The 25,859-nt window shown below is 44.2% G+C and overlaps 1 protein-coding gene across 4 annotated transcripts in view; it reads right to left on the bottom strand.

The window, feature by feature from the left end:
- Nucleotides 1-1,605: 1,605 nt before the first annotated feature.
- Nucleotides 1,606-25,859, bottom strand: part of DOCK1 (dedicator of cytokinesis 1) — a 265,954-nt gene continuing 241,700 nt past the window's right edge. For all 4 annotated transcript variants that reach the window (XM_069020260.1, XM_069020261.1, XM_069020263.1 and 1 more), the window contains 4 exons: nucleotides 23,012-23,210; nucleotides 18,614-18,767; nucleotides 13,805-13,950; nucleotides 1,606-4,633 (listed from right to left, as the gene is read on the bottom strand). In XM_069020260.1, the coding sequence (XP_068876361.1) occupies nucleotides 4,538-4,633; nucleotides 13,805-13,950; nucleotides 18,614-18,767; nucleotides 23,012-23,210 (595 nt within the window). In that variant the 3' untranslated portion in view covers nucleotides 1,606-4,537. The remainder of the gene's footprint in view (nucleotides 4,634-13,804; nucleotides 13,951-18,613; nucleotides 18,768-23,011; nucleotides 23,211-25,859) is intronic.

Here is a 25,859-nt window from a genome sequence, read left to right as displayed (position 1 = left end):
GTCTGCTATGGAAGAGACAGCTGGGTCACCTGTGCAAGCAGAAATATTGATTTGAATGAAGTCTGAGTGGGGCCTTCGGGCATGGAGGCACCAGGAGGATAAATACACCAGGTGATCCCAATCTCGCCTTCTCCACACGCAGCTCAGGCCATGGGGTGGGGAAAGCAAAAGACTCCTTGGAGCCATTTAGGGATGAATTCCCACAGAAATGGGGCAGACGAAGAGCCAGGAGGTCCCACTGCTGGTTAAACCCAAATCAGCTCCTTGTTCTGTATTGCTGCTTAACGAGCTCTTCTGCATGAGCTCAGCTGTGTCACCAACAACGTGACAAGGAATTCCCATGGCACTGGGATGCTCTGACTCCCAACTGGAGTGCAAAGGAAGAGGGCAAACCACGGGAAAAACCAGCTTTCCCGGGATTGTTCACTGCCTGTAAGGAATCAGCTGCTGGCTTTGCTGAAGTGTGTTTTTAGCACACTTGGAGGAGGGCACCGATTCATTCTGCCTGGGTTCTATTCAAGCCACAGCCCAGGAGCTGTTAGACTGTAAAAGCGGTGACAATTCAGGTCTGAGAGCCTGAATTTCAATTCCCAGGCTCAGCTTGTGTATTTGTAAAACACACACACAGACGGGATTTGGAGTTTGTACTGTGAGAGCAATGTGGAAGTGCAGCTCTTGTTTGAGGAGTCTCGCAGGGCCGAGTTATAACACTTGCATGAGCACAGGAATTTGCTAAGGACGTGTGAAAACAAACACATTATCAGAAATACAATTTACAGGCATCCACTGAAAGGTCGATGGGAAAGCTCTTCCCATCCTTTAGGAAGCAAATGGAACAGAAAAGAGGAAAACTCACCAGCATCCCAGCACGAGCTCCCTGGCAGCAGCAAGAGCAGCCTCTAAAGCAATTCTCAATTAAATAAAAGACTTACGGAATTAAAGTTGTAATATATTATTAATTGACTACGGATATCTGATTGACTGCAGCCAAGAAGCCTTCCCTGCCTGCTCCTCCTGAGCAGAGATTATATTAACAAAACAAAGAGAGACTTGCAGGATGAGACCCAACAGTACATTCTAAGGCACTCCTGGAGCTGATTTTATGGCAAGGAAAAGTGTGTTTGTTTGATCCAAAGTGGCACCATAGTTTAAGGCAGAAATATGAGAATATATAATTGACCACCAGAGCCACTTTTTATGAGAAGGGCAATTTTTCTGCCTTTGTAACAGCAGTGTTGCTTTACTGCTGTGTAAAGTCACTTCTGCTTGGAACTTGCATCGTGTAGCAGTACCTGAGGTGGAAAATACGACATAAAACTCATCTGTTTTCTGAAGCTTTCACTTAGAGATAGCCAAGCCATCATCATGGGCATGGACAGCACACAGGGATGGGTGTTCTTAGTGCTGATGTGTGCTTTAGCTCCAACCTGCAGGGACAACCACAACAGCACAATGAAAGATTTCAGTTTTCCCATGAGTTTTCCACCAAACTGTCCTGCAAAATGGAAGTGTATACGCAGCCCTCTGCAGAATGCAGTAGTTCCCAAAATTCTGCAGTAAGGCTCAAAAATACCCAGGGAATGTATTCCATTTTCTTAGACAAGGTTTTAAAATAACAGTTTATTTTTTTTTGAGTCAGTGGTATATTTAAAAACAATCTACTGTAAGAGTAAAAAGATTGTAGATAATAAAAAAAACCAAAAGTGTGATGACAATAAAAAACCACAAGAGTATAAAGTTAGTTTCCTTCCTCCCTCCCAAAACCCCATCCCATCAGTCTCATATTTCTCAGAGCTTAATATCTGGAAAAAAAAATGCTTTTTGTTTTTTCTTTACACTTTCAGCAATTAGGAAATTAAGAATACGTAGAGCATTCTTTGCAGGCACATTAATTCATTATTACATGAAAAGCAGGCACCATAAAAATTAAAACATTCTAAAAACCATCATATATACAAACACTGTACAGAATGATGGCACAAGGACAAAGTGATTCCATTCAGTTCATCCTAATCCAACATGAAATATTACACAATTAAGAAAGGAAAAAGCTCTTCCCATTTCTGTACTCAACATTTAGGTTCAGAGTGACCACGAGTCTCCTCCCTGCCTGCTCTTCCCTCTCCCATACCCTTGTGCCGTTGGCAGCTCCAAGGCTTCCTTGTTTTCCCCCTCGTGGACACCCAGGAGATCCAACTGAATGGAAATGGCGATGGCTGATCACCAATGACTGATTTTACAAAGCCCATTAATCACAGATTATCCTGATTTGGGAGCAACCCACCAGGATCATCCAGTCCAGCCCCTGGCCCTGCACAGACACCCCAACACTCCCACCCTGGGCATCCCTGGCAGCGCTGTCCCAACGCTCCTGGAGCTCTGGCAGCCTCAGGGCCGTGCCCATTCCCTGGGGAGCCTGGGCAGTGCCCAGCAGCCTCGGGGGGAAGAACCTTTCCTGATATCCAACCTAAACCTCCCTGGCCCAGCTCCAGCCACTCCCTGGCTCCTGTCCCTGATTATGACAATGCAGAGTTCGGCTCCTGCCCCTGCTCTCCTCTCAGGAGGATGCTGATGACCCAACGAGGTCTCCCCTCAGTCTCTCTTCTCCAGCTGAACATTCCAAGTGCCCTCAGGTGCTCCTCACACGGCTTCTCCTCAAGGCCCTTCCCCATTCTCATGGCCTCCTTGGGACACCCTCTAATAGTTTCATGTCTTACTTATATTTTGGCCAGTGCCAGCCTGATGTCACCCCAGTCACTGTCACCCTTTGTGCCTGACCCCTGGGCCAGTTGCTCACCCACCCCATGATGTGTTTCTCCAGCTGTGGGATGGACATTTTGTCCAGAAGGATCCTGTGGGAGGCAGTATCAAAAGCTTTGCTGAAGTCCCAAAAGATTCCATCTCCTGGCTTTCCTGGATCAGCCAGCTGGGTCACCCTGCTGTAGAAGGAGAGCAGGTTCCACAAGCAGGACCTTCCCCTCATGGAGCCGTGCTGGCTCTGACCAATGACTGCGTTGTCCTCCAGGTGTTTTCCAGCACCTCCCAGAATAATCTTTTCCATGATTTTACTGGGCCTGTAGCTTCCAGGGTCCTCTTTCTTGACCTTTTTGAAAACCAGGACGACATTCTCCACCTCCAGTCAGCTGGGACCTCTCTGGATTCCCAAGACTGCTCAAAAATCATCATGAAGGGTTTTGTGATGACATCAGCAGCTCTTTGAGGATTCTTGGATAAATCCCACCAGGGCCCATAGACTTGCAGGGATTCAGCTGGGGCTGCAGATCCTGCAGTTTCAGGCTGACTGGGAGTTGACCATTGTCACAGTCATGGTCCTGCAGCTCAGGGCACTGGGACCCTCTTGGTCTGTGACCCATGTTGAAGACAGAGCCAAAGGATGTGCCAAACCCCTCTGCCTTGTCCCTGTCCCTGTTTGTGAGGTGCCCATCCCACCCTGGAATGGGCTGATGTTATTTTTACCCTGCCTTCTGCCATTTATATATTTGAAAAAACTCTTTTTTTTTGTCCCTCCCCCACAGTTCTGGCAGCTCCAACCCCAGCCGAGCCCTGACCACATGAATTTTCTCCCTACAGTGGGGAGCAGCATGTCTGTGTTGTTCCCATGGCCCCTGACCTTGCTTCCACTGGCACACACCTTCCTTTTCCACTGGATATCCAAGAGGAGATCCTTGTCCAGCCAAGCCAGCTCTGCCTCACCTGCTTGACTGCCAACATTTGGGAATTGCTGCTCCAGTGCCCTTAGGAGGTGATGTTTAAAAAGGGACCAGCACTGATGGACCCCAGCACCTGCAAAAACATTTTCCCAGGGGACCTTACAAATTCCCTGAGCAGCGTCATGGTCAGAGCAGAGGTTTTGCTGGCACCTTCCCTCCTCTCACCAGAGATTTCAAACTCGATGGCTCTGTGGTCACTGTGGCCAAGACAGCCCCAAATCCCCACTTTGCTCATTGCAATCAGGTTATTTGTAACACTGACCAATTTCACAAATCAGTGGTGTCTGATTTTTAACCCTGGGCTAAAATCCCTGTTATTCAGGGAAATCCTACAGCAGCTTCACCTCACTGGGAAACCTCCTCTGGCCCTGAATTCCATGTGAATATTGTCATTGATTCCTATATACACGGAGATTAGATACAAAAACTCTGCTCATTTGAAACTCCAGAGGTACCCAAAATCTTTAGGTACAAAATTTCCAGCTCTCATTTTAATCTCCACGTTTAGCTCTGTGCCTGGCGTTCTCCTGAAGCAGGGAGAAGGTTTAGGAAGAGGGTTCTGTCAGTTGATGGAGTTCCCAGTCTCAAGTAGAAATCCAGATTCAAGTTATGGGAGGGAATAACCCCAAAACGAGGGGGATGTAGTGTTGGGTCCGACACGTGGCTAGAGATGGATTTCTTACGGAGTTAGAGTCATTGCACTAAATGTTAGATACTGCACGCCTGAATGAGGTAAACATTATAGACCATAAAATACTTAGGGAAATGAATTGTTACAGCTTTATCTTTGGAACAAAACCCCTTCTTCACTGGACAATCCCAGAGTCAACAGACGTTTGCTTCCGCGTCGTCTTGGGAGGCGGCGGCGGCGGAGTCTTGCTGGGGAGTGGAGGAGGCAGGTGCTGGAAGAAACCAATTTGGATTGATCACGTTAGGAATGAATGGAATTCTGGAACATTTTCTGGTCATCTATAAGTGCAAGAGGCAGCAGGCAAGTCTGGAGCCCTCTGGCTCACAAAAACCTCTCCCTGCAGAATTTGCTGTGAACACCACAGGCTCTCAGCCATTACTTTTAAACATAACTTTTACTTTTGATCATGAAAAAAAAACCTCTCAAAGGTTCAGGATTAATTAGCTCAATATTTCAGGAAAAATCTTTTGAAAGCACTGGAGAAGTTTATAATTCCCCACTTTATATCATGATAGAATATTGATTTCTTGGTCTGTATCGATTGCCCTCAGCCTCTAGGCGCTCAGAGCTTAAAAACCAAGCTGAGGCAATGGCTTCATTGCTTTTCCATTATGTTTTGGATCTTGCACAGTTAGAACAGAAACATAAAAAAACCCAAAAAAACAAAAAAGAAACAATTCAAAACTAGTTAGGGAGATAAGTAACTTGCAATTTACTATTACACACACAGCTATAATTAAAATATTCCAAACAGAAATGCAGAATGTTCAAATATTCATATTTTAAATCACTTTACGTATCTTGCAACAGAAGAGCATCCCAGTTAGAATCACCAGCTAATTGGACAAATTAACAAAGCCATTATGGAAATTAAGACCCTTTTTCCATAATATTCAAACAGCAGATGACAAAATCTGTTGCAGGAAGAGCTGGAGAGCACCGCAGTTTGCAGGCAGGTTTCCCAGCACTCCGGCTGTGCAGGCAGCACAGGTTTCCCCGGCTGTGCTCCGGGGTCACAGCTCATCAGCGCTGCTTTGGCTTTGTTTTTCTCTAAGTTTCTCCCCCATTCTCCACTCAGGGCCTTTTGTTTTCCTCCAAGCCTGATGATGCTTTTCCAGAGCCGTTTGTTTGTTCCCGTGCTGCCTCACCCAGCCCAGCACCAGCTGCTGGCTCCACACAGTCACAGCCTGACAAGCACCAAATTCCTTGGTCACCTCGGCAAGAACAGCCCAAGCACCTGCAGTGCCTCAGTGCTGGACAAAATTACTGATGGTTTGTCAGGATCAGGAAGATCCTGGTATCGAAACAACTGAGAAACCCCATGGAAGTGCACAGAAACAGAACTGGTCCTTTGAAAAGCTATCCAAGGACTCTGTCCCAAAAGGAAGAGCGGTTCAGGGTGATGCCAGGACATCTCAGTCTCTCCTCTGCTCAGAGCATAATTGCTGATGCTCCTGCAATCTCATGACTGGGAGTTTTTGGAGATGAGTAAGAGTAGAAGAAAAACAACCTTTAAGGTAACTAAACACCCTCTCCCAAACAGGTTTGAAGCCAGCATGGATTTACAAACCCAGAGCTTTCACCAGACACTTTTACTGATCACAGACTAAGGAGAAAGGTAAGAATGCAAACTGTCTGAGCCAGGGAGGCTGGATTTTTGCTGGAATCTCTTTCCTGTATCCTGCCTGGAGACAACCACTTTCCAATTTGTTTTACAGCTCTCCTCATTCCTCCTGACTCTGTCCTGTGGCAGAGGAAGAGGGATCCCAAACTACCACCGGGTGAGCCATGCCCTGAGCTCGTTTCTGCATTCTGCTCCACCCAACTCTCCGTTTCCCAGCCTCTCCAGCAGCACCACTGCTCTTTCTGCCTGCTTCCACCTTCATCCTTGGCTGCTAAATGTTCTCTGGCACTATGGAAATCCGTTGGGTTTAATCTGTTGCTGAAGGAGAAGCTCTGAACCAAAAGCCAGGCACCGGAGCCAGGGTGCCAGGTCTGGGATGCTGCATTTTCCTGCCTGCCTGGAAAAGAGGCATCCACAGCTGGCACTGGGGACAGGGGGCAGGGCTGGCCCTGGCAGTGCTGGGGGAACGTTGGACTCAATGACTTTAGTGGCCCTTCCCAACCTAAATGATTCCATGATTTCCCACAGCAGGCTCCAAACGGGCACTAATTCCCGGCTTCCAGTGGGACATGATGATCTCTGAGTCAGGAAAGCCAAAAGGTTAATATGAAAGCAGATAAAATAAGAATTTAATTTTTTACTACATGCAAAACTGAAAATTTTGTTTGGTTTTTAATTAAAATGCCACTGCTGATCTGCCTCTGAAGTGTTACAGCCAGAACCATGAAATATTTCCTCTACCTGAGCAAATCCCCTTCTTAACTTGGCATGTTAACTCCTGAATCCCTGCTAGGGCACCTAAATAAGTGTCAAGATTTCAAAATCTTGTGGAACCTGTTTAATTCCAGTCCTGTATCCAGGCAGGGGCTCTGGGAAAGCTTTGGGAAATGCTGGTGGTCTGCAGAACATCCAACATCTCCTCATGGAGCTGACATTCCCTTCCCAACTCCATAAACCACGTGCCCCTCAAAAACACACCACAAAATACAAAACTTTCCTCTCTGCTTTGCTCTCTTTAACTTCATATTCATCACCAGGAAAAAAAAAAACCAACTCTGCTGATAGCATCATTTGTGCAAATCCATTTTGAATTTAAATAACACTCTATTGGCAATAATTCTCAATTCAATTAGATCAAAGGCATTTCTCAACCAAATGAGCCCCTTCATATTGATCAGAGAACAATCAAATCAGCCCTGAAAACCTGGTTCTGAAGAGCAGAGACAATGCAAATACAATGAGAAGAAGCTAAATATATATGCTATAAATAACAAGCTCAAAACCTACCCGAGCTCAGATTCTGCAAGCAAATTAGGCAGAAAGAAATAGCAGAGATAGGTAGATAATTATTATAATTGAATTTACAATTTCCATTAGAAAGTCGGATAAATTTAGCACATGTTCATTTATATAATAAGCTCCCAATGAATATATTAAGTAGGATGTGTAATGCTGGTCGGGGCGACATTGTTGGGAATTTAGCAAGACAAAACATTCCATTATGGAGCTGCTGCAACTCCAAACCATCGCTCCCAGGGCTGATCCGTCCTTCCTTTTATCCCAGGACAGAAGAAATTCCAGCACACTTCCTCCCTCCCTCCCTTTAACACCACACTAGCAAAAATCACTGTCAGGCTTATAAAGTTCATTTTTGCTGCGCTTCCCCTTAGAAACTTTGCAATAAAAATAGAGTTTGCCTTGATTTTGTATTTAATTAAGACTCTCTTTGCCAAGTTCATGTTTGTATCTCGGTGGTTAATCGTGAACCTGACTCTTCCCTTTGCTTCCTGACAAACTGACAGAGGCTGCTGCTTCACATCCCAACCTATTTTGGGCAGAATCCTTGACTCACGGGAACCTCAGGGGAAGCAGAAACCTTATGTAAAAGGCACATCTGCAACACAGAAACAATCTGTTCCTTCTGCTTCAGACATGAAATTGCTCCCATTTGTTTGCTGGTTGTTTTTTTTCTCTTTCCCTGATACAGAAAAGAATCAAGTTTAAAAACATTTGTCTGCGTTCTTTTACAGAGAGATATCAGCTGCACTACACCAGGCGTGTTCAGGATGGAGTAAAAATCAATTACAGAAGATGAGAAAATGCTTTTTTTTTTGTGCTACTCCGAAGCAGCAAAATGAGAGATGAGTTGTTTTTCATTCAGAGAATACTGTTAAAAGAAACAACTACCAAAAAATCAAACAGAATTTGATTCACCAAAATGGTCCTTGTGACACTGCACGAGGTTTCTTCCTGTGCAAGGAACTCTTTGTCTTTGAAATTCAGTGGTCATCGATAGGACGAGCTCTAGAGATCCAGTGAGAAGCACTTTGGTTGGGAGGATTAAGGGATCTAATTAGGCCAGGAGCAGGAGAAATGGGATGTAAACAGACCATCAGCTACCCAGGACTGTGAAAATGCTTTCAGACACTGAGTTGTTCCTTCAGCATAGAGCTGAGATGCCTGACAACAACTTGCTTATTTAATATCTGCAATGAAATGTAGCATTCGAGTGTGAGGCTCTGGCAGAATAACAGTGCAGGGAGAACAGCCCGACTCCACTAATGTGAGCTAAATTAGAGACAGTTTAAGCTAATTGGCTGTTTGACCCAGGGAGCAAAGTTCTGTGGAAAATCCAGCAGGTACCTGATGTAAAATGACTGTTCAGCCCCTGGTTCATACATCATCCATTAGAGTCTCATTGGACTCTGTGGCACAGCCACTACCTGCCCTTGCTGGAGTGCACTGGGATCAGGGAGAGGAATTTGAAGGGTTCTTCTGCAGAGGTGCACACGGTGTATTCCCAGCCCTCAGCCCCTCCTGGGGCAATGGGAGAAATGCCTCAAAATGGGCAACATGGAATTGCTCCAGGTCAGTATCCCAGATCAGATCAAAGGGGCACCTCTGCTCTGGGACAGGCTGGGAGAGCTGAGATTGTTCAGCCAGGAGAGGAGAAGGCTCCAGGGAGAGCTCAGAGCCCCTTTCAGGGCCTAAAGGGGCTCCAGGAGAGCTGGAGAGGGACTGGGGACAAGGCCTGGAGGGACAGGACACAGGGAATGGCTTTAGGCTGAAAGTGGGGAGATTTAGATGGGATATTGGGCAGGAATTGTTCCCTGGGAGGGTGGGCAGGCCCTGGCACAGGGTGCCCAGAGCAGCTGGGGCTGCCCCATGATCCCTGGCAGTGCCCAAGGCCAGGCTGGACATTGGGGCTGGGAGCAGCCTGGGACAGTGGGAGGTGTCCCTGCCATGGCAGGGGTGGCACTGGCTGGGCTTTAAGATGCTTTCCAACCCAAACCACTCCATGATTCTCTGACTTTCCCCATGACTTCTGGCAGGCCCCTGGCTGGGGGGATGCTCCTGTGGGGGATAATGGCAGTGGGTGAGAGCAGGGCTGGACCTGACAGGGGCCTGCACCCCTCATGTAGGGAGGACCTGGCTCCTGGAGTGTGACAGCTGTGCTGGAGCACAGCTAAGGCCACTTTCCCTCTGTGAAACCCATTTCTCCACGTGGACACTGTCAGTAGTTCTGCCCACACTGGGTAACTCGATTTCCCCAGCGCCGCTTCCCCGCTCCAGTCCAGGCACAAACAGAGCTCAGGAGTCATGAGAAAAACACTCAGAATTAGCTTTAGACTCCAGACTGACCTTGTATTTCTCACTGAAGGCCTAGGTCCTGCAAGAGAGATAAACCAACACAGCATGTCCCAAACCACAGCCTGATCCCATGAGGAGAGTGGGACACAGCCACTCCCTAAACTAAATCAAGGGACACATCACTGTCTGGGCAGAGAGCAGGAGAACACAGATTTCACTCAAAATCCTGTAAAAAGCAGTGGCAGTCCATTGATTTGGAGACTTACTAAAAAGTAAATGTGAATTTTTCAGAAACTTTTTGCTCAGCAACAGCTTCACCCACCAAAGAGCGAGGGACTGGCACTGGAAGAAGGGCTTGCAGTGTTTCCCATCTCCAGCAGGCAAAAATAATGATCACATGGCAAATAAGCCCCATATTTTATTTTATTTTTTTCTTCTGGGCACACTGTCCAAATGCTCCTGGAGCTCTGGCAGCCTCGGGGCCGTGCCCATTCCCTGGGGAGCCTGGGCAGTGCCCAGCAGCCTCTGGGGGAAGAACCTTTCCCTGATATCCAACCTAACCCTCCCTGGCACAGCTCCCGCTGTTCCCTGGGTCCTGTCCCTGTCACAGGCAGCAGAGATCAGAGAGGAGCTGTAGGCTGCTATTGCAACCCCTGAAGTTGTGCTCCCTAAATTCCTGCTCCTCCATAGTTCCAGCTGCATTTCCAGCCTCTCTGTCCCTGTCCACGTGAGAACAATGCATTTGCTGAAGCCTTTCAGGTCATTTTTTGCTCACTGCAGCTGATACAAGAGAGAATTTCCAGCACTGCAGCACTTGCATTGCACCACATGAAAAATCCCCCTGGGGTCTGCCTTCCCATTATATCCCAACAAGCAGCCAGAATAATCCCCATACAACACAGAGTCAACCCAAGACTGTTCTGCTCCTCGAAGGCTTCAGCCACGTTCCACCTGTGCTGGATTGATGGAGATGTTCCCATCCCAGCCATTATCCCATGCTTAGCAAGTGTTATAGCCAATATTATCAACCCAAGTGCTCCTTTGTCTATTTTCTTTGAGCTCCCTGCCTGCTCTGCATACTAAGCAGGAGTTTGATTTGTATGCAAGGGTGAGGATGAACCCATAAAGAATGATAAGTGCCTAAAGGAATCCCTTGATGTAATAATAATCCTTGCAGGAGTCGTAGATTTCTTTTTTTTTTTTTTTATGTTCCCATATATTATTAAGGACACTTTTAGCAGAACAAATCACAGGGAGCAAGACAGCATCTACAGGGGTCTCAGAGTTAACAAGGAGTAAGGGACAATCGTGAAATGATAATGAGGTGATCACCTGGATTAAAGACTTCAGGTAGACCAAGGTAACATGGACTCCAAATATCTGAGATTGCTGTCTCATAAATGACATTACTGCCTGCAGTTTGACTTGGAGCATCAGATCCCTTTCTGGCTGCCTGCTTTTGAGTTCACTACAGCACTTTTCCTGGCTTTCATAACCCACTGCAAGACAACCAGAGTGAAAAACACAATCATTCCTCACAAGAGGAGATATTTCCAGTTTAAAAGCCACTCAGATAATCTTATCTCTAATAGGTTTTACTGATTTTTCTCCACTGATACAAAGGCAGTGTAATTTAAAAGATGATCAGTTTACCAGGCAGAGAATTATCCAGTTATGAATTATGGAGCTATTTGACCCATGAAACATAAGTCATTAAAACTATGGAGTGCGATTTAATCTCGGCAGCAATGAGAATTTACCCATCTGATCTTTCATGTCCAGCACTACTCATTTTCTTGATGTTCTTTAAAAGCTTCCTTCCTACCAGCCTGATGAAATAAAGGCATAGAGTGATTGTTATAAGATTAGAAACCTTCTCCAAAATCAATTCTAAACCTAATACAGAATCACAGGATCTGCTGAAGGGGAAGGGACCCACGAAGATCAGCGAGTCCCACTCCTGGCCCTGCACAGGACATGTGGCTCTGGGACAGATCTGCTTTAGATCCTTCTGCCAGGCTTTGAAACGACACTCCATCATCTTGGAAAGCTTATAACAATACAGACACTGAAGAAAATTTTGGACAGTTAGATAAGAAGATGTAGCCTGTATCTGACTTCATTTCTTAGGTATTAAATCCTGATGCCCTTCTACAGTGCATGTTAAAAAAAGAGGTCTGTTCCTACAGTGACAAAATGTAGTAAAAAAAATGACAGGAGCCTGAGCAATCAGGATTGTAAAGAGCAAAAATATTAAGAGCTGAATAAAACTTTGCAAAAAACCACAGGAGCATACTGGTACTATTTTTATGAACTCCTATTTAATGATGTGGAAACGCTGCTTGTGGCAGGACAGGAGCTGCACAAGGTCACAGAGTAAATCAGGCTGGGACCTGAACTATCTCCAGGTCTGGGCTCCAAAAACCACACCCCCATGGCATCTGGCAGTCATACAGTAACTAAAAACCTCTATCCCCACAACGGAAACCCCTTCAAAAAGCCTCACAAGGCAGGAAAAAAACTCCCCTGGCTACCAGGATTTTATTTCTGATCACTGTTTAAGACTTTTTAGCTAAAAACTGAACTCACCTTAGCAATCCTGAGCTACTACCACAGCCTAAACCTTACAGTATTATCACACAAAATGAATTAACTTCGCTGGAGTTTATGCAGGAAGGAGTTGAAGAAACGTGAATCCTAATGCGAATTTCTCAGCTTTCTTCCTGAAGATGGATTCCTTAGACAAACCTCCTGGCAGCCCTGCTGTACATTCTGTAATTTTCCACTTAGAGGTCTGTATTCAGGACAAATGAGAGCTGGCCCCTGAGACAGAAGCTGGGGAAATGGGCTATAAGGTTAGAAGTGCAGCAGAGTTTGATGGAAATGAGAGGAAAAGTGAAAATATTGACTAAAATGAGCCAGCCATGGGGAATAACTATGGAAGAAAGCATGGGAATAGAGAATTTTTCAGTATATGCAAATAAAGAGTAAAACATGATGATTTGAAGATCTCCATTCAAACTCCTGAAGCTACTTCCATACCTGTTTTTTTTACCATTCAGCCTGAAATGGTAAAAAATTAAAAACTCAACTTCTGCAACAAAGGCACAATTTCAACCATGGAAAAAGCTGGACTTGTGCACTGGGACAGTCTGTGTTAAACACAACTATTTCCAGAGTCAAACCAAACTCCTGCCTGACTCTTCCTTTGCTGAGATCAGAAATGCTTTCTGTCGCCATGAAATTTGCTGGAAAGCAAATTACTCAACAGAATTTCACTGGAATGCTGAATTTTAGAGGAATCCTGGAAACAAAAAGGGATCAGTTCCACTGGAAGTTTTCCACAAAACACCTCAAAGTTCAACATTTCGAAGTCAAAGAAAACTCGTGACCTCGTGGGGCATCACTGCCCTGCTCTTATTTGGTTGGTAATAAATTCAATTAATTTCCCAAAGCCAAGCTTGTTTTGAGGGTAAGGGGTGAGTGATCTCTCCCTGTCCTTATCTCAACCCATGAGACTTTCATTACATTCTCTCTCCCTGCCCAGCTGAGGAGGGGAGTGATGGAGCATCTTTGGTGGGCACCAGCCAGGATGAACCCCCCACACCCCTTTAAATGTATTTGCTTTGCCCATAAAGAAAATAAAAGGCATTTCTCAGAAGTGCTGCTTCAAAGAAAAGGACCATGCTATTTTTAAAAGCTTCCAGCTACAGGAAACAAAGCTGAGAAAGTGACTTTTCCTCAGCAAGCTGCAAAGCCTGTTGGTGATGAAGAGTTTCTGAGCTCCTTGCCTCAAAGGGGACACGTGTGTTTGCCTCAGGGAAACGAGTGGTGACTGAATGCGGGCAGAGCGGAGCACCGGGAAGGGAGGATGGCATGTTCATGTTTCATCTCCTTTCCTGACACAGGACTGAAGGGCTTTAAACCCAATTTCTGCTCAGAGGACATCCTGTTGGGTTAGAGCTCCCTGCCCAACAAACCTCACAACATTTGGCTTTGCCTTTACCAGGAAGAATCCAGCTTTCCTTCAGGCTGCTGTTCCCTCCCACTCCTGACGCTGCGGAGCCCTCTGGATCAGCTGATGGATGCAGGAGCAGGATTCCACCTCAGCTGGGATGGCTGAGGGTACAAAGCAAACAGCACAAGGATCATTCTCTGGGGACTCACCCGTTGGTGGGCAGGGGGGGACGTGGTGGGGCTGATCAAGTCCTGGCTTTCCATGAGGTTCCCATAATCAGCCATGCTTCCTTTGAGGGGCAGAGGAGGGGGGACGTCGGGGATGTCGGAGCCAGACATCCCATTCAGCTCCAGATCTGCAAAAACAACACTGGGTTAACTCTGAATTGCTGAATCCTGCAATTCCAGAATGGTTTGGGTTGGAAGGGACCTCATGGATCATCCAGTCCACAGGCAGGGACACCTTCCACTATCCTTCTGATGCCTTTTCCTGGTCTTAAAATCAAGAGTCACACATGGTTAGAAGGGGAAAAGGGATTTTACCTTGGTATTTATTTTAAGGATCATTAGGTGTACACGTCCAGGTCATGTGCATCGAGATGCACCCTGCCGAGTCTATCTCTGTCCCTCTCTCTCTGTTCCCCCTCCCCAACATTGGGTATCACATTATAGGTTTTACTAATTAGCAGATCTATCAAAGATTCCCCAATGAGAGGCTCAAGTGAGCTCCCCTCCCCAAGGAACCTTCCCCTGGATGGTTCTATCTTGGTTTACAGAATGTGTTCTGGAGAGGACCTTGGGGTCTGAGGCACACTGATCCCTGGCTACGAAGCTTCTAAAATGTTGAGTCTCTCAGCTTAACAAACAAGGCCAAGAATGCAGGGAAAAAGCACTGAGAATACAGAAGTTGTAAAAAGGTATAACAGGGGTATAAAAGAAAAGGCAAAAATCTTCATGGCATCACTTCCAACCTGGCCTTGGACTCACACTGGGCTCATTTTAAAATGTCCTTGAACAAACCCCCATTTTTAATAAAAAATAATTTTTGCTTCATATTTCCCACCAAAATATTAATAGCTTAGAAAATACTCTTTTCCCAGCTTCAAGCTCACCTTGTACATTAAAACACAATAAAAGTTTTGCTAAGTGCAGGAAGAAAATATAATCTAGCTAAGTTTTATTGGCTTTCACCCAGTAAAAGAAAAGCTCCCTGTTAATAACATGCACAAATGAAAGCCTGGAATTAAGTACATCTCTCTCCAAAACTTTCAGGCTCCAGGTAACTATAACAAATGAGCAGACATTAGTTGTTGGGTAAATAAAATCACGCACGAGAAAGTACCGAACATTTATTACTCCTGTTTTCTGGCTAGAAAATTCCCTTTTCTTAGCAGATAAATCCTCCCAGGAATGTGCTGGAGAGGCAAATAGCCTGAGGGACAATAAAGTTTATTGAGGCCTGAGTGATACATAGGTTTTGGGGAGAAATCCCCCCACAGTGTATTTCAGGGTAATTCAGTCAATTCAGCCTTTTTAATAAAACCCACTGTGATCTCTACGAGATAAGAAACCAAAATTTTTTTTTTAAATGAGGGAATTTTACTTAGGAAAAGGAAAAACAAAAAGGTGACTTCTATTTTATTTTACTGGGGTGATTTGTGAAACAAGCAGAGGACTTGTTTATGCAGATGTTTTTATTGCAAAGTTCATATCAATATTTTATTAAAAGTGTGATTTTATTGTTCTCTAAAATGGCCTCTCACAACACGATTTAACTCTAAGGTGGCTCCATTGATTTGTCACTGAAAAGTGCAATTTTACTCCTCATCCTTCCACCTGAACTCTGGACTACACTGAAAAAAGGTTATTTTCCATTCTGGGACTTCACATTTTCAGTGGCTTCTTCTCCATTAGGCTGAAAAATGTTGTTTGTCCACCAGGACCTGAATTTCTCATCGCTTTTTCCATTGCTCCTGTTTTTTATCCTTCCTTTTCTACAGAGAGGACTTCTCCATTCCCCAGACATTCCTGAGAGTTTCCTTTATGGATCTCCATGAGAATCTCCTTCTGCTGAGCTCAGGGAATTAAACTGCAGCTGGAAACCATGCTGTGCATTTGTAACTGAATATTGATGCTGGGAATGAGCTTCCCTGTCCATTCTGGGTGAATTCCCCATCCATTCTGCACACCTGAAGAGCTCAGCAATTTGAGACCTTTGACGTCACAGAACAACTCCTTGGCACAGGTCCTGCCCATCTCACCCACAACTATACAGCTACACATCCACATCTTGGCTAAATGTATTTATATCTGGATTTGTTTGGTTGCTTTTTCCAAGCAGTTTAGGATAACACAGGGAAATATTTGGGAAATGACATCTTCTTCAGTGTGTTTAGTTAGAGCTTTAGCAAAACCTCGAATCCTGCTTTGGAAAGAGAAACCTTTCCATATTTACTAGAAACAAGCCATGTTTTTAGGCCTCTCTGTAGACATTCCTTGGGAAACTGAAAGTGAGTATAGTAACACACAATTTCCCAAAAATGAAGTGAATTTAACCACCCTGAACACTTCAGCTTTGCATTCTATATGACACTTTTTCAACTAACAAGATATAACTTCTTCCATGATAAAACTCCTAACTTCATCTAAGCCAAGATGCTCCCCAGAGAATGGTGAGACCCTTTTATTCAGGAATAACCCTAATCCTTTGTTTCTTTTAACAAGTCTTTGGAAGATCCATGGAAAGGCAGGTTTTCAGGAAACATTTGAGGAATGTTTTCCCCAGAGCTGGAGAGGAAACAAGGTGTGGAGGCAACTCTGCTTGAAGAACCTGGATGGAACCCAACTGTCCATGCAACCGTGTCCTGCTCTGCTTCTCCCCCTTTCCCTACATTCCCCAGCTCCTGTTCCAGCTGGAATTTCCTGCAGCCCCTGCTGTGGCACCTTCCCAGCCTCATCCTGATGAAGGCAGCAATAAATCCCTGCAAATGTGGGCTGAGCATTTCCACCCACAGGAAGAGCTCATCAAATACATGGGCAACGTGTTTGCATTGATCTGGCAACTGTTTAGTGCAACAACAAGATTCTGTCGTCAAAAACAACCATTTGCCCAAGTCTCTGATCTCTCCCAGAGTTCAGTGAAATCCAGGGAACGCCCCTGCAGCAGAAAAAGGTATTGAACAAAAGCTCCAAGAATTTTCAGTGCTGTCCCAAGAAAATCCATTTGCTGTAGATCTGTTAATTTCCTCCTTCAGCTGAGCTACACCCCCCTAACATGGTCCCTATACAAACAATTCCCCAAATTTCTGGTGTGCTCTCATCATGCAATGATATTCATGTTCAAGGTGGTTCCTCAGATGAGTGTGCTCAGAATATTTACTCCTTGCTGGACATGTTCCACTGGGGAGATCTCGGAGCTGGCACGAGATCAGTGAAGGGACTCTTTTTTTCATCTTACCCTAATGATCCCATTTTACACTCCCTTCTCCTGAAGTGCCAGCTAACAAGCAGCCAGGATTGCTTAGCAACACATTAACTGCTTTTAGCCAGCTTGTGCTCTGAAGGAACTTCTTTATCCTTGGAATTCCTAAAAAATTTCAGCACTGTAATTCCTCAAATGATTCTGGGCCAGTGCAATAAGCTGATCCTATTTCACTTAACACCCACCAATCTTCAGCACATGAATTCTCAGAAATACCTGGTGACTTCAGATACTTTTTTTTTAAAAGAGAAATCAAATGGAGTGTTAATTAAGTGTACATATGAACAAAAAAATCCAATTTATAACATCTTTTGCAGGAGGATAGATTCTCTACTTCTCTGTGTTCCCAGTTTTTAGCACACTGGTAGATTTTGGCTATGAAGTTGTAAAGAAAGGCGAGACTTACGAGTTCATTGTAATCAAAATATTTGCTTTGGGTGTCTGACTGTTTAAGAGAAAAAAGTTTTAAAGTACCAAAACCAGTAAATAAAGCAGTGACCTTGACGGAACAAGATGTTTTTCTTAAGACTGATCATCTCTTCTCCTCCCTACTAACACTGACCTCTTGACCACTGCACCAGGATTTGGGTACATGGATCAAAAAGACCTTTCTTTGCTTTTCTGTCACATGCTGGCAGCTGCAAACTCTGAATAACAGGTTTTGGAGAAGAGCACTGGGAAAGAAATAGGTGTTGGATTACACCCAGTTCTGCAATAGGGTTTGCTGCAGACTGAAGCAAATAGATGATATTTTACGGGAAAACTGAGTGACAGGTGTCAATGTCAAACAAAAACTACTCCAAAAAGCCTGACCTTTATCTTCCCTTCTGGCTTATACTCACAACATATCAAAGACAAGCTTTTTTTAATGTACAATTACAAAAAAATATTGCTTTTTGAGCCTTTTTGCTCTGAAACACTCAATATAGGATCAAGTACAACATGAATTTTTGACTGTTATTCTTCACCTAATTAATTGTTAATGATTACTTATGAAAAGAACGATGATAATGAAAATAAACTGTTTCAGTGCAACAACTTTGCTTGCTTTTGTAAAACACTGAACTAATTTCTGTTGGCACAGGTAAGAGTTTAAGCAGCACCTGGTGCAAGAACTACCCTGGTGATGGCAAAACTCAAACCAGGGTGTAAAGAAATGCTCAGGAAACACAACCTGTCATAGGTTTCTAAATGGACTGAACAAGGTTATTATGGAAGTGGTAACAGACTGAACATCTCAAGGGTTGTCTTTTTACATTGTCAGTGGGAGAAGGGAGGAAGGTGGGGGGAGGAGGAGAGTTCTGAAGGTGGTATAATGTTTTTTTTTCCTTCTTTTAGGTCTGTTAATAAACTTCTTTATATTCATTCAAGTTGGTGCCTGCTTTGCGTTTCTCCTAATTCTTATCTCACAGCAGACAAACAGTAATGAGTATTTTAGCCCAAACCACTACACGAAATTGGTGTTTCCGCCCGGTTACAAACCCAACCCGCGACACAACCCCACACCAAAAGGAATTTATTTCACAGCAAAGACTTACTGGGCTGGATGCTGAAGGCGAGTTTGGTCCGTGGGGTGATGGGAGGTGGGGTCAGCTGGGAGCTGGGCGGTGCCGGCGATGCGGAGAAGCGCCTCTCGCTGGACATCACGTTCAGCACCTGGCTCTTGGGTCTCTGGGGCCTCAGGGGGCTGATCTGGGGGGACAGGGAGACAGGGAAGGAGTGAGAGGAATGGGTGTCAGAGCTGGAATTGCCCCGTTTTGCTCCTGAGCAGGATGAGGGCAGTGCTAACAGCCAACGTTGCTGATTCCCAGCTCCGCGTTCTTCCCTTCTCCCAAGGAACCACAACTCCTCACAGCCTGGCCTGGTTTTCTGAGCTAATTCCCCAAACATTTGTTTAATAAGAGCTGAGGAAGTTTAGAGCCTTACCCCAGATTATGCAGCACTCAAAATCTTTATTTTTTCTCACTCAGCTCTACTTTCCTGTTAGAATTTATCTCTTTAACCATTTGCAGGTGCAACTCTCCTCTGATGAAGACATCATCTGTCCAGAAACACTTTCTTGGTGGTTCCTGGCTGTGCTTATATTTAATTCACTGAAATATCCCTTTTTCTCTGCTCTGGCTGTTCCATAATCCATTCAAATTTTCCATCAGGAACCCTCAAAAGATACTTTTAATCTGATGGGCAATTCAATACTTTAGTTAAGGTAATTCTTTTTACTGAGTTTAATTCTGAGCTCTACTGATGTTCCCCACTCACCACCCCCATGGTAACAGGAATCACAGTGGACAAAAAAGGAACTTTCATTTCCAACAGATCCCAGAAAATGGAGCAGCAGCCTGAAGTTAAGAGGGGAATTACTCCAAGGTGCTGCACTGGGACAAAACAGAAAGTGCCAGCAGCAATCCAGGCTTTTTCAAAGGATTTTGTCATTTCCCAATGTTTGGTTTTTTATGAAGTACATTGGGAAGGAGAAATCTGAAATGATGTAGAAGTGCTTCCTTTTGTTTTCAGAAAACAAACCCTAAAAGGCTTTGCATCAAAGGCTGCACCTGTGAGACCCTTCCACAACAAATAAATGACCACGAAGTACAGACCTCTTTTTGGAAAGTTCATCAAGACCTAAGGGTGACCTCTCAGAAATTTGTCTGATGCTAAAATTCAAATCCTAGAGACTCCAAAGGTTTCTGCTTTCCAGATCCTTTAAGGTGTATTTTTAGTAGAATGGATAAGCAAAGCAATCACTTTTTCAGGGGCAGACAATTATAAAAAAGCAACTAAGGAAAACACGCTAATTGGAGAGGGAAACATGCCAGAATCAAGAGAAAAACCAACTGGAGGCAGGTTCCCAAGTTAACCCACTCTGTAATTACTTAAATAAATGTGAACTTCTCCTGTGATTGACAATCTTGGGCTCCTCTGAAAGCTCCACATAAATCACGGATCTGCTGAGGAACAGGAGCTCTTGGGAGGCCACCAATCCATAATGAAGCCATTGCTAATTTCTCCTGTCTAACGAAGGGCAGATCAATCGTGGGTGATGTTAGACACCACCAAATCAATACAACACAGCCTGTTCCTCTGATTTCCAACACGAGCCTTCGAGTGCTCTGTTAACTACCTGGCCTCAGAGTGGGGTTTGCTCTCAGCTCCTGGGATCAAAGCACCAACAAGGACAATTTATGTTGAAGAAGTTGATGTGATACTTAAAAGAAGATTATAAATCTCTAGAAAACTATGAAGATATTCCTGATCATCTTCATATAGTGAAGTGCTGAATTTATCTTTGTTGTTTTATGTAATTAAGGCTCAGAGTTTGAACAGTCAATAAATTCATGGCAAGCACTGAAATTTGGGAAAGAATATTTAAACCATGCAATTGAACAGCCTCTGAATGCTCCTTTTCAAAGCAAATCTAAAAGATCCATGAAATAATTCCACAGTTTTAGAACTTCCCCATGTTCTTCCATGGTGATCCATTTGATTGGAAAGATGGAAACACTTCATTTCTTTGGACAACATCATGGTCGGAAAGAGCAGCAGAAGCTCTGCAGAGATGGGGATGGCCACAGACATTTCTCCCACTTCATGTTCTCTGGAAATCTGTCTTCTGCTGTAAAATCCCCAAATACTTCAGAAGCCAGAACTGAGAAAATTCACCAAATAACTGAAATGTGTTAATTGAATGAGTGACAGCACAATGAGCTGTAAAATTCTCAGGAGAATGAATCCAGTAACTGTAATAAAAAATTTAGTAACTAAGAGTATTAATTACTAAAATGTCACTTTAGAAACTTTGTAAAGTTTAATTTCCATTTCTAGTCAAATCTGTACTTCCAACTTCTTTTTTTTAGAAAAAACAATCATTATTTTCCCTCTCCATTTTTAAACCAGCAAACTTTCTTCTTCCAAGTTCTTAATGCAGGAGAAAGCAAAATGTCTTTTTCTTCATACAACATAAGTGGTAAAAGTGCTTTGGGAGTAATTTGAGCTTCAAAAGGGGACTTGCACACAAACGTTGGACAATGGAAAAGCTGAATTCCAACCAAATTTCCCTTCCTATCATTAACAGGAGATGCCTCCAGCACACAAAAATTTGAAGACAAATTTTATCTTTAAACTTATCCTTGGTATTATCTGTTCAAAATTCCAGATGACAGCAGTGGGAATTGGGCAACCACTCGTGTAAACTGATCTCAGAAGTGTTTCTTCTGCTTCACCTAAAAATGAACCCCACTCACACCAAACGTTCCAAATTGACTCGGTCGTTCCGGAGCTCGTCAAGGCTTTTGCAGAGGCTGAAAAGGGAGAGCTTTTCTCTCAACAGCAAACTCCTTTTCATATTATTGATCTGTGGACTTGAAGAAGCTCAAAGTAACTGTAAGTAACCAGTTCTGACATTTAATTTCCCTCCCTCTCCATAACCAGGGGAATATTATTCACACCAGTCAGCCACTGAAAGCTCCTGACTGCAAAGATTGGAAAAACTTGACTCAAACCATGTTGGGCTTTGCTGATTTTTGCTCCTCAGATGACAAATGGGAATATGCCCTGAGGGCTTATCTTGCCCTCCTTTCCAGCTAGAATTTGCATTTTTCCAGTCATAAACAAGCTTTTCCAATGTCCAAGACCTCTGGGAGCTGACAGTGACCTCGCAGTGACATCAGCTGGGTCCCCAGCATCCTTGGATGCCTCCCAGCTGACTCAGCTGCCCTGAAATACAATTTGCCTCTTCTCTGACATCCCACAAGCTCTGCTGGTCCATTTGGGACGTGGGAGATGCCAGTGGAAGTCCTGCCATGGTGATCCCAGCCCTCCATCAGTCAAAATACAACTGTTGCAAGGTGCAAAGCCAAATGCATTGCAGCAAAACCATGAGACAGGGAAACCTGTGCAAAATGATGCTCACCTGGCTGGCTCTGGCAGGAGGAATCTCCATTTAAACAAACCAGGGCTCATCCAAAATTTACTGAAGTCAACAGAAAAACTCATTGGATTCAAAGGTGAAAAGCCTGAGACCCCACATGGGATTTTACTGGAGTTTTTGACTGGGCATATCAAACACAAGAACTCTGATTTTTCAGGATGTCCCAAGACACGTGTGAGAGATTAACTCATCTCTGGGTGGAAAGGGAGGGGAAAACCAGAAAACAGAGGAAGTGTGGCTGAACATTTAAATAGTATCTTCCTAGGAATACCAAACAGAAAGACTTAAAGGATCCAGTTATCAGTGCAAAGTTGGCTCTACATGCACTTGTGCACATCTTCAAAAGAACATTACATTGATTTCTGGGAGGCAAGTTTTAAACTCCTGGCCTCCAAACAGGTGTCCAGGCAGAGATTTGGAGGTCACAGTCAGTTCACACCCTCGTGCTCCAGCTTTAGACATCCCTGCTTTCCATTTCCCAGCTCCAACCTCTCGGGTTACCTAAGCCTCGAGGACAGTTCCAGTGAATTAAATCTAAGCTGAGAAGAGAAGGTTTAAGGCAGATATGCCCTGGTTTCATTTCCTTACACACAGGAACCTCTCCGTATTTTCTGCTCCAAACAGCCCTTCAAGGACAGCAATCACCAGCGGAATGACCTTGGAACATCCCCCCAGATACTGCAGGAGCAAAGCCATCCCCATCTACTGGGAACCAGCTATTCCAAAGGCTGCTGGGATGGCTGCATTTCCTTCAGCTGTGCTTTACCATCTGTTCCTTTATCCAGTAGTTACAGAGAGCTTTGGGTGAAGATTCTCAGATGATCTTTTCCCGCTGTAAATCAAATCTGTGGTTTTGATTCATCAGCATGGATATTAACGCTGTGGTGTATCCCCTCTGAGTTATTTTTGGTCTACAAAGCAACTAAATGGTAAAAATCAACATTTTGATTTCAAAAGAGAGAGAAGACAGCTCAGAATTAGATAAAGCTTTCCTTGCTAATAAAGTTACCGTTTCTGAAAGGATCACTGCTTCAGCCTGCTGCAGAGAAATATCAGTAGATTTAAATTCTTTATCAAATATCTCTTGATGCTTGCTGTTCCTCTTCTCCTTCTTCTTTTCCTTTTTATCTTTATCTAGGTCATCCTTGTCCAATTTATCTTGCGACCTAGAATGCATCTTTTTTGGCAGGAGGGGCTCCAGCACGAACCTAAAGGAAAATGTTGTTGCTCAGATCAATAAAAAGCTATTTTCAAAACAACTAATTTTTATTTACATATTTCCCAAAGTCTCGCTTGAGTTAATGAGGCTTTGCTAATCCAGGAGAACTCATTAGAGGGAGAAGGAGGGGGCAGAAGGTCACAACAATCATAATTGTCTTATAATAAAAATTACTGCACAACTGCTGGAGAAGCAGAGCTGCAGATCTCCCTGCTCTGCAGTAAATTTATTGGTTTATGGCTGCACAAACTCCTGAATTTCACATAAAAAATGAGTTTCTCATTCAGCACTGCCACTCTCCATGCTGTGGCACCTGGAAACTCCAGTTCCACCCCCTGCCTTGAGCAGGGACACCTTCCACTATCCCAGTTTGCTCCAAGCCCTGTCCAGCCTGGCCCTGGACACTTCCAGGGATGGGGCATCACTTCCAGGGGTGGATCATTCTTTGCCAGAAAAAGTATTTAATGAATAATTTTAAATTCCAAATGAAAAAACCGCTAAGATCACACCTAGACAAAACCACAAGGGCAGATTTTAAGACTGTCTCAAACCACCCCATTACAAAACCAAAACCAAACCAAAAATTCCCAAAGAAGGACACTTTTTAACCCTGGAAAAGCATTCACCATGCCATGGGCTGCAAGCAGGTACAGGCCACAATCTTTGCTGTGAAATACCAGACTATTTAGATTTCAGACAACTTGCAGTGACATTATCCTAATTCCCTCCATTAGCAGCAATATCCAGCAGTGATATCCCAAATCATTATTACTTTTTGTGGTTGTTTCCACTCCTTATCAGCTCATTTGATGGGAAGATGCTCAAAGCAGCACCTGCAACAGCAGCCCCTGAGCCATTTCCCAAAGCCCAAATCCCACAGGTTGGGAACAAACCCCCAAGGTTTATTATTATTTATTTACAGACAAGGAAAAGGGAGGGTGATGATTTACCCAGGGGCACAAAGAACTTCAGAGACAGAGCCCAGAGCACAGGACAGCTCTCCCAACACCAGGACTCTTTAGGCACCTGAGTTGGGTATTTTTGGGCTGGAGGTGCCAGCACCTCCGAGGCCAACTGCAAATTTACAAGAGGAATTTCCATCCTTCAGACAATGACTAATTGCCTCCCTTCCAGGCATTAGTATTATTAGGACTATTAATTATTTGGATGCAATGGATCTGTGCTAAAATGGGTCAGCACACTGGGCTCCAGCTGGAAGCACTTTAGGATTGCCAACAGCTGACAAACCCCACCGGACCCTGGGATTCTGCTGCTTCCAACCACTCGGTGCAAGTGCTCACATTTGTACTTCTAAGTCCCATTTTAAGCAGGGAATAAACCCAAGGCCCTTTTCTAAAGTCAGTTTTATTTATACATAGAGTTGGGAGTTGTAAAACATGTACTGTGTCAAAGCCTGCTTTGAGTCTTCGCTGCCTGAAAGCTCCAGAGCAGGAGCTGGAAATGGCAAGAAATAGAAATTGGGTGATATGGATAAGGCACTCTTTTAGCTTCATTTTTAATTGTTTCCTAGCTTCATTTATATTCTCAAAATTAACATATGAAGAGGGAGGACATGGAAAGAGAGAGGAGAACTGACCATGAACCCCATCAACTACAGCAGGAACAGGAGGGAACTTCTGCCAGGTGAGCAGTGCCAAACCACCTACATGATTTTACAGTCACTTGAATTTTTGAGGCCTTTCATGAAATTATTTACATCTGATGATTTTTCTTCTCCTGCTCCATTGATCAAACAAATGAGGGGCTTTTTCAGGTCTTCTCAGTGACAAGAGTTGTTCATTCTATTTTCCTGTATTGCCCCGGGCTCGGAGCAGGAGCTGAGGTGCACCGTGATCTTTGTGGGATCTTTGTAAAAACACACTCTGACGAGACTCAGATCCTCAAAACCTGCTAGGTGACACCTACCACAACAAAGCTGAGAGGTGAAACTGAAGAAGATAATACCCAATGAGAAAGTAAAATAAATTTAAAGATTTTTAAGGGAAAACCAGAAAGAGGCAGGGAAAGAATCAATATTTTTCTTCTGAGACAAAACGAAGCTGCTCATTAACCTGGGATGGTTGTTCTGCCCAAGTTCCAGCAAGACAACTTTGTGGTGAATTAGTCAAAGCTCAGGATCATCTCTGCTGTCCCACATTGAACCAACGTGGGAAAACATTCCAGAGGGCAGTGGAATGAGAGCTGAGCTGTGCTCTGTTTGCAGCTCCTCTCAATGACTACATAAACTCTTTGTAATCAAGGAAGCATCCTGTTGGTCCTCACGTGCTGTATTTGATTTCACTTGATGCCTTTAGTCTCTAGGCAGGTAATAACTCCCCTCTGAAGGTGCACAGGACTTTCTAGCACATCCCTGTTAAGTCAGCAGCCCTTCAGAAGGCTTTAAAAAACAGCTGCCTTCGTCAAATATTGCATTTCTGGATTACAGGGGTGCCTGAGGGGTGGAAGAGGGAGAAGGGACTTCTGAGGCTGCATGGAAAGCCCAGACAGCAAACAGATTATTTTGTTCTTTGAGGGATGTGACTGTGAGACAGGGCTTATCAACAGAATTCCCAGTTCTCATGTGAAATATCTTGATAAGTCTTGAAGTACAATCTTGCCATAAGCAGCTTTTCCTCTG

This window comes from Aphelocoma coerulescens, chromosome 6 (assembly GCF_041296385.1).
Source record: "Aphelocoma coerulescens isolate FSJ_1873_10779 chromosome 6, UR_Acoe_1.0, whole genome shotgun sequence".
Taxonomy (NCBI): Eukaryota; Metazoa; Chordata; class Aves; order Passeriformes; family Corvidae; genus Aphelocoma; species Aphelocoma coerulescens.
Note: the sequence above shows the minus strand (reverse complement) of the source record. Positions and strands in the feature narration are given on the sequence as shown.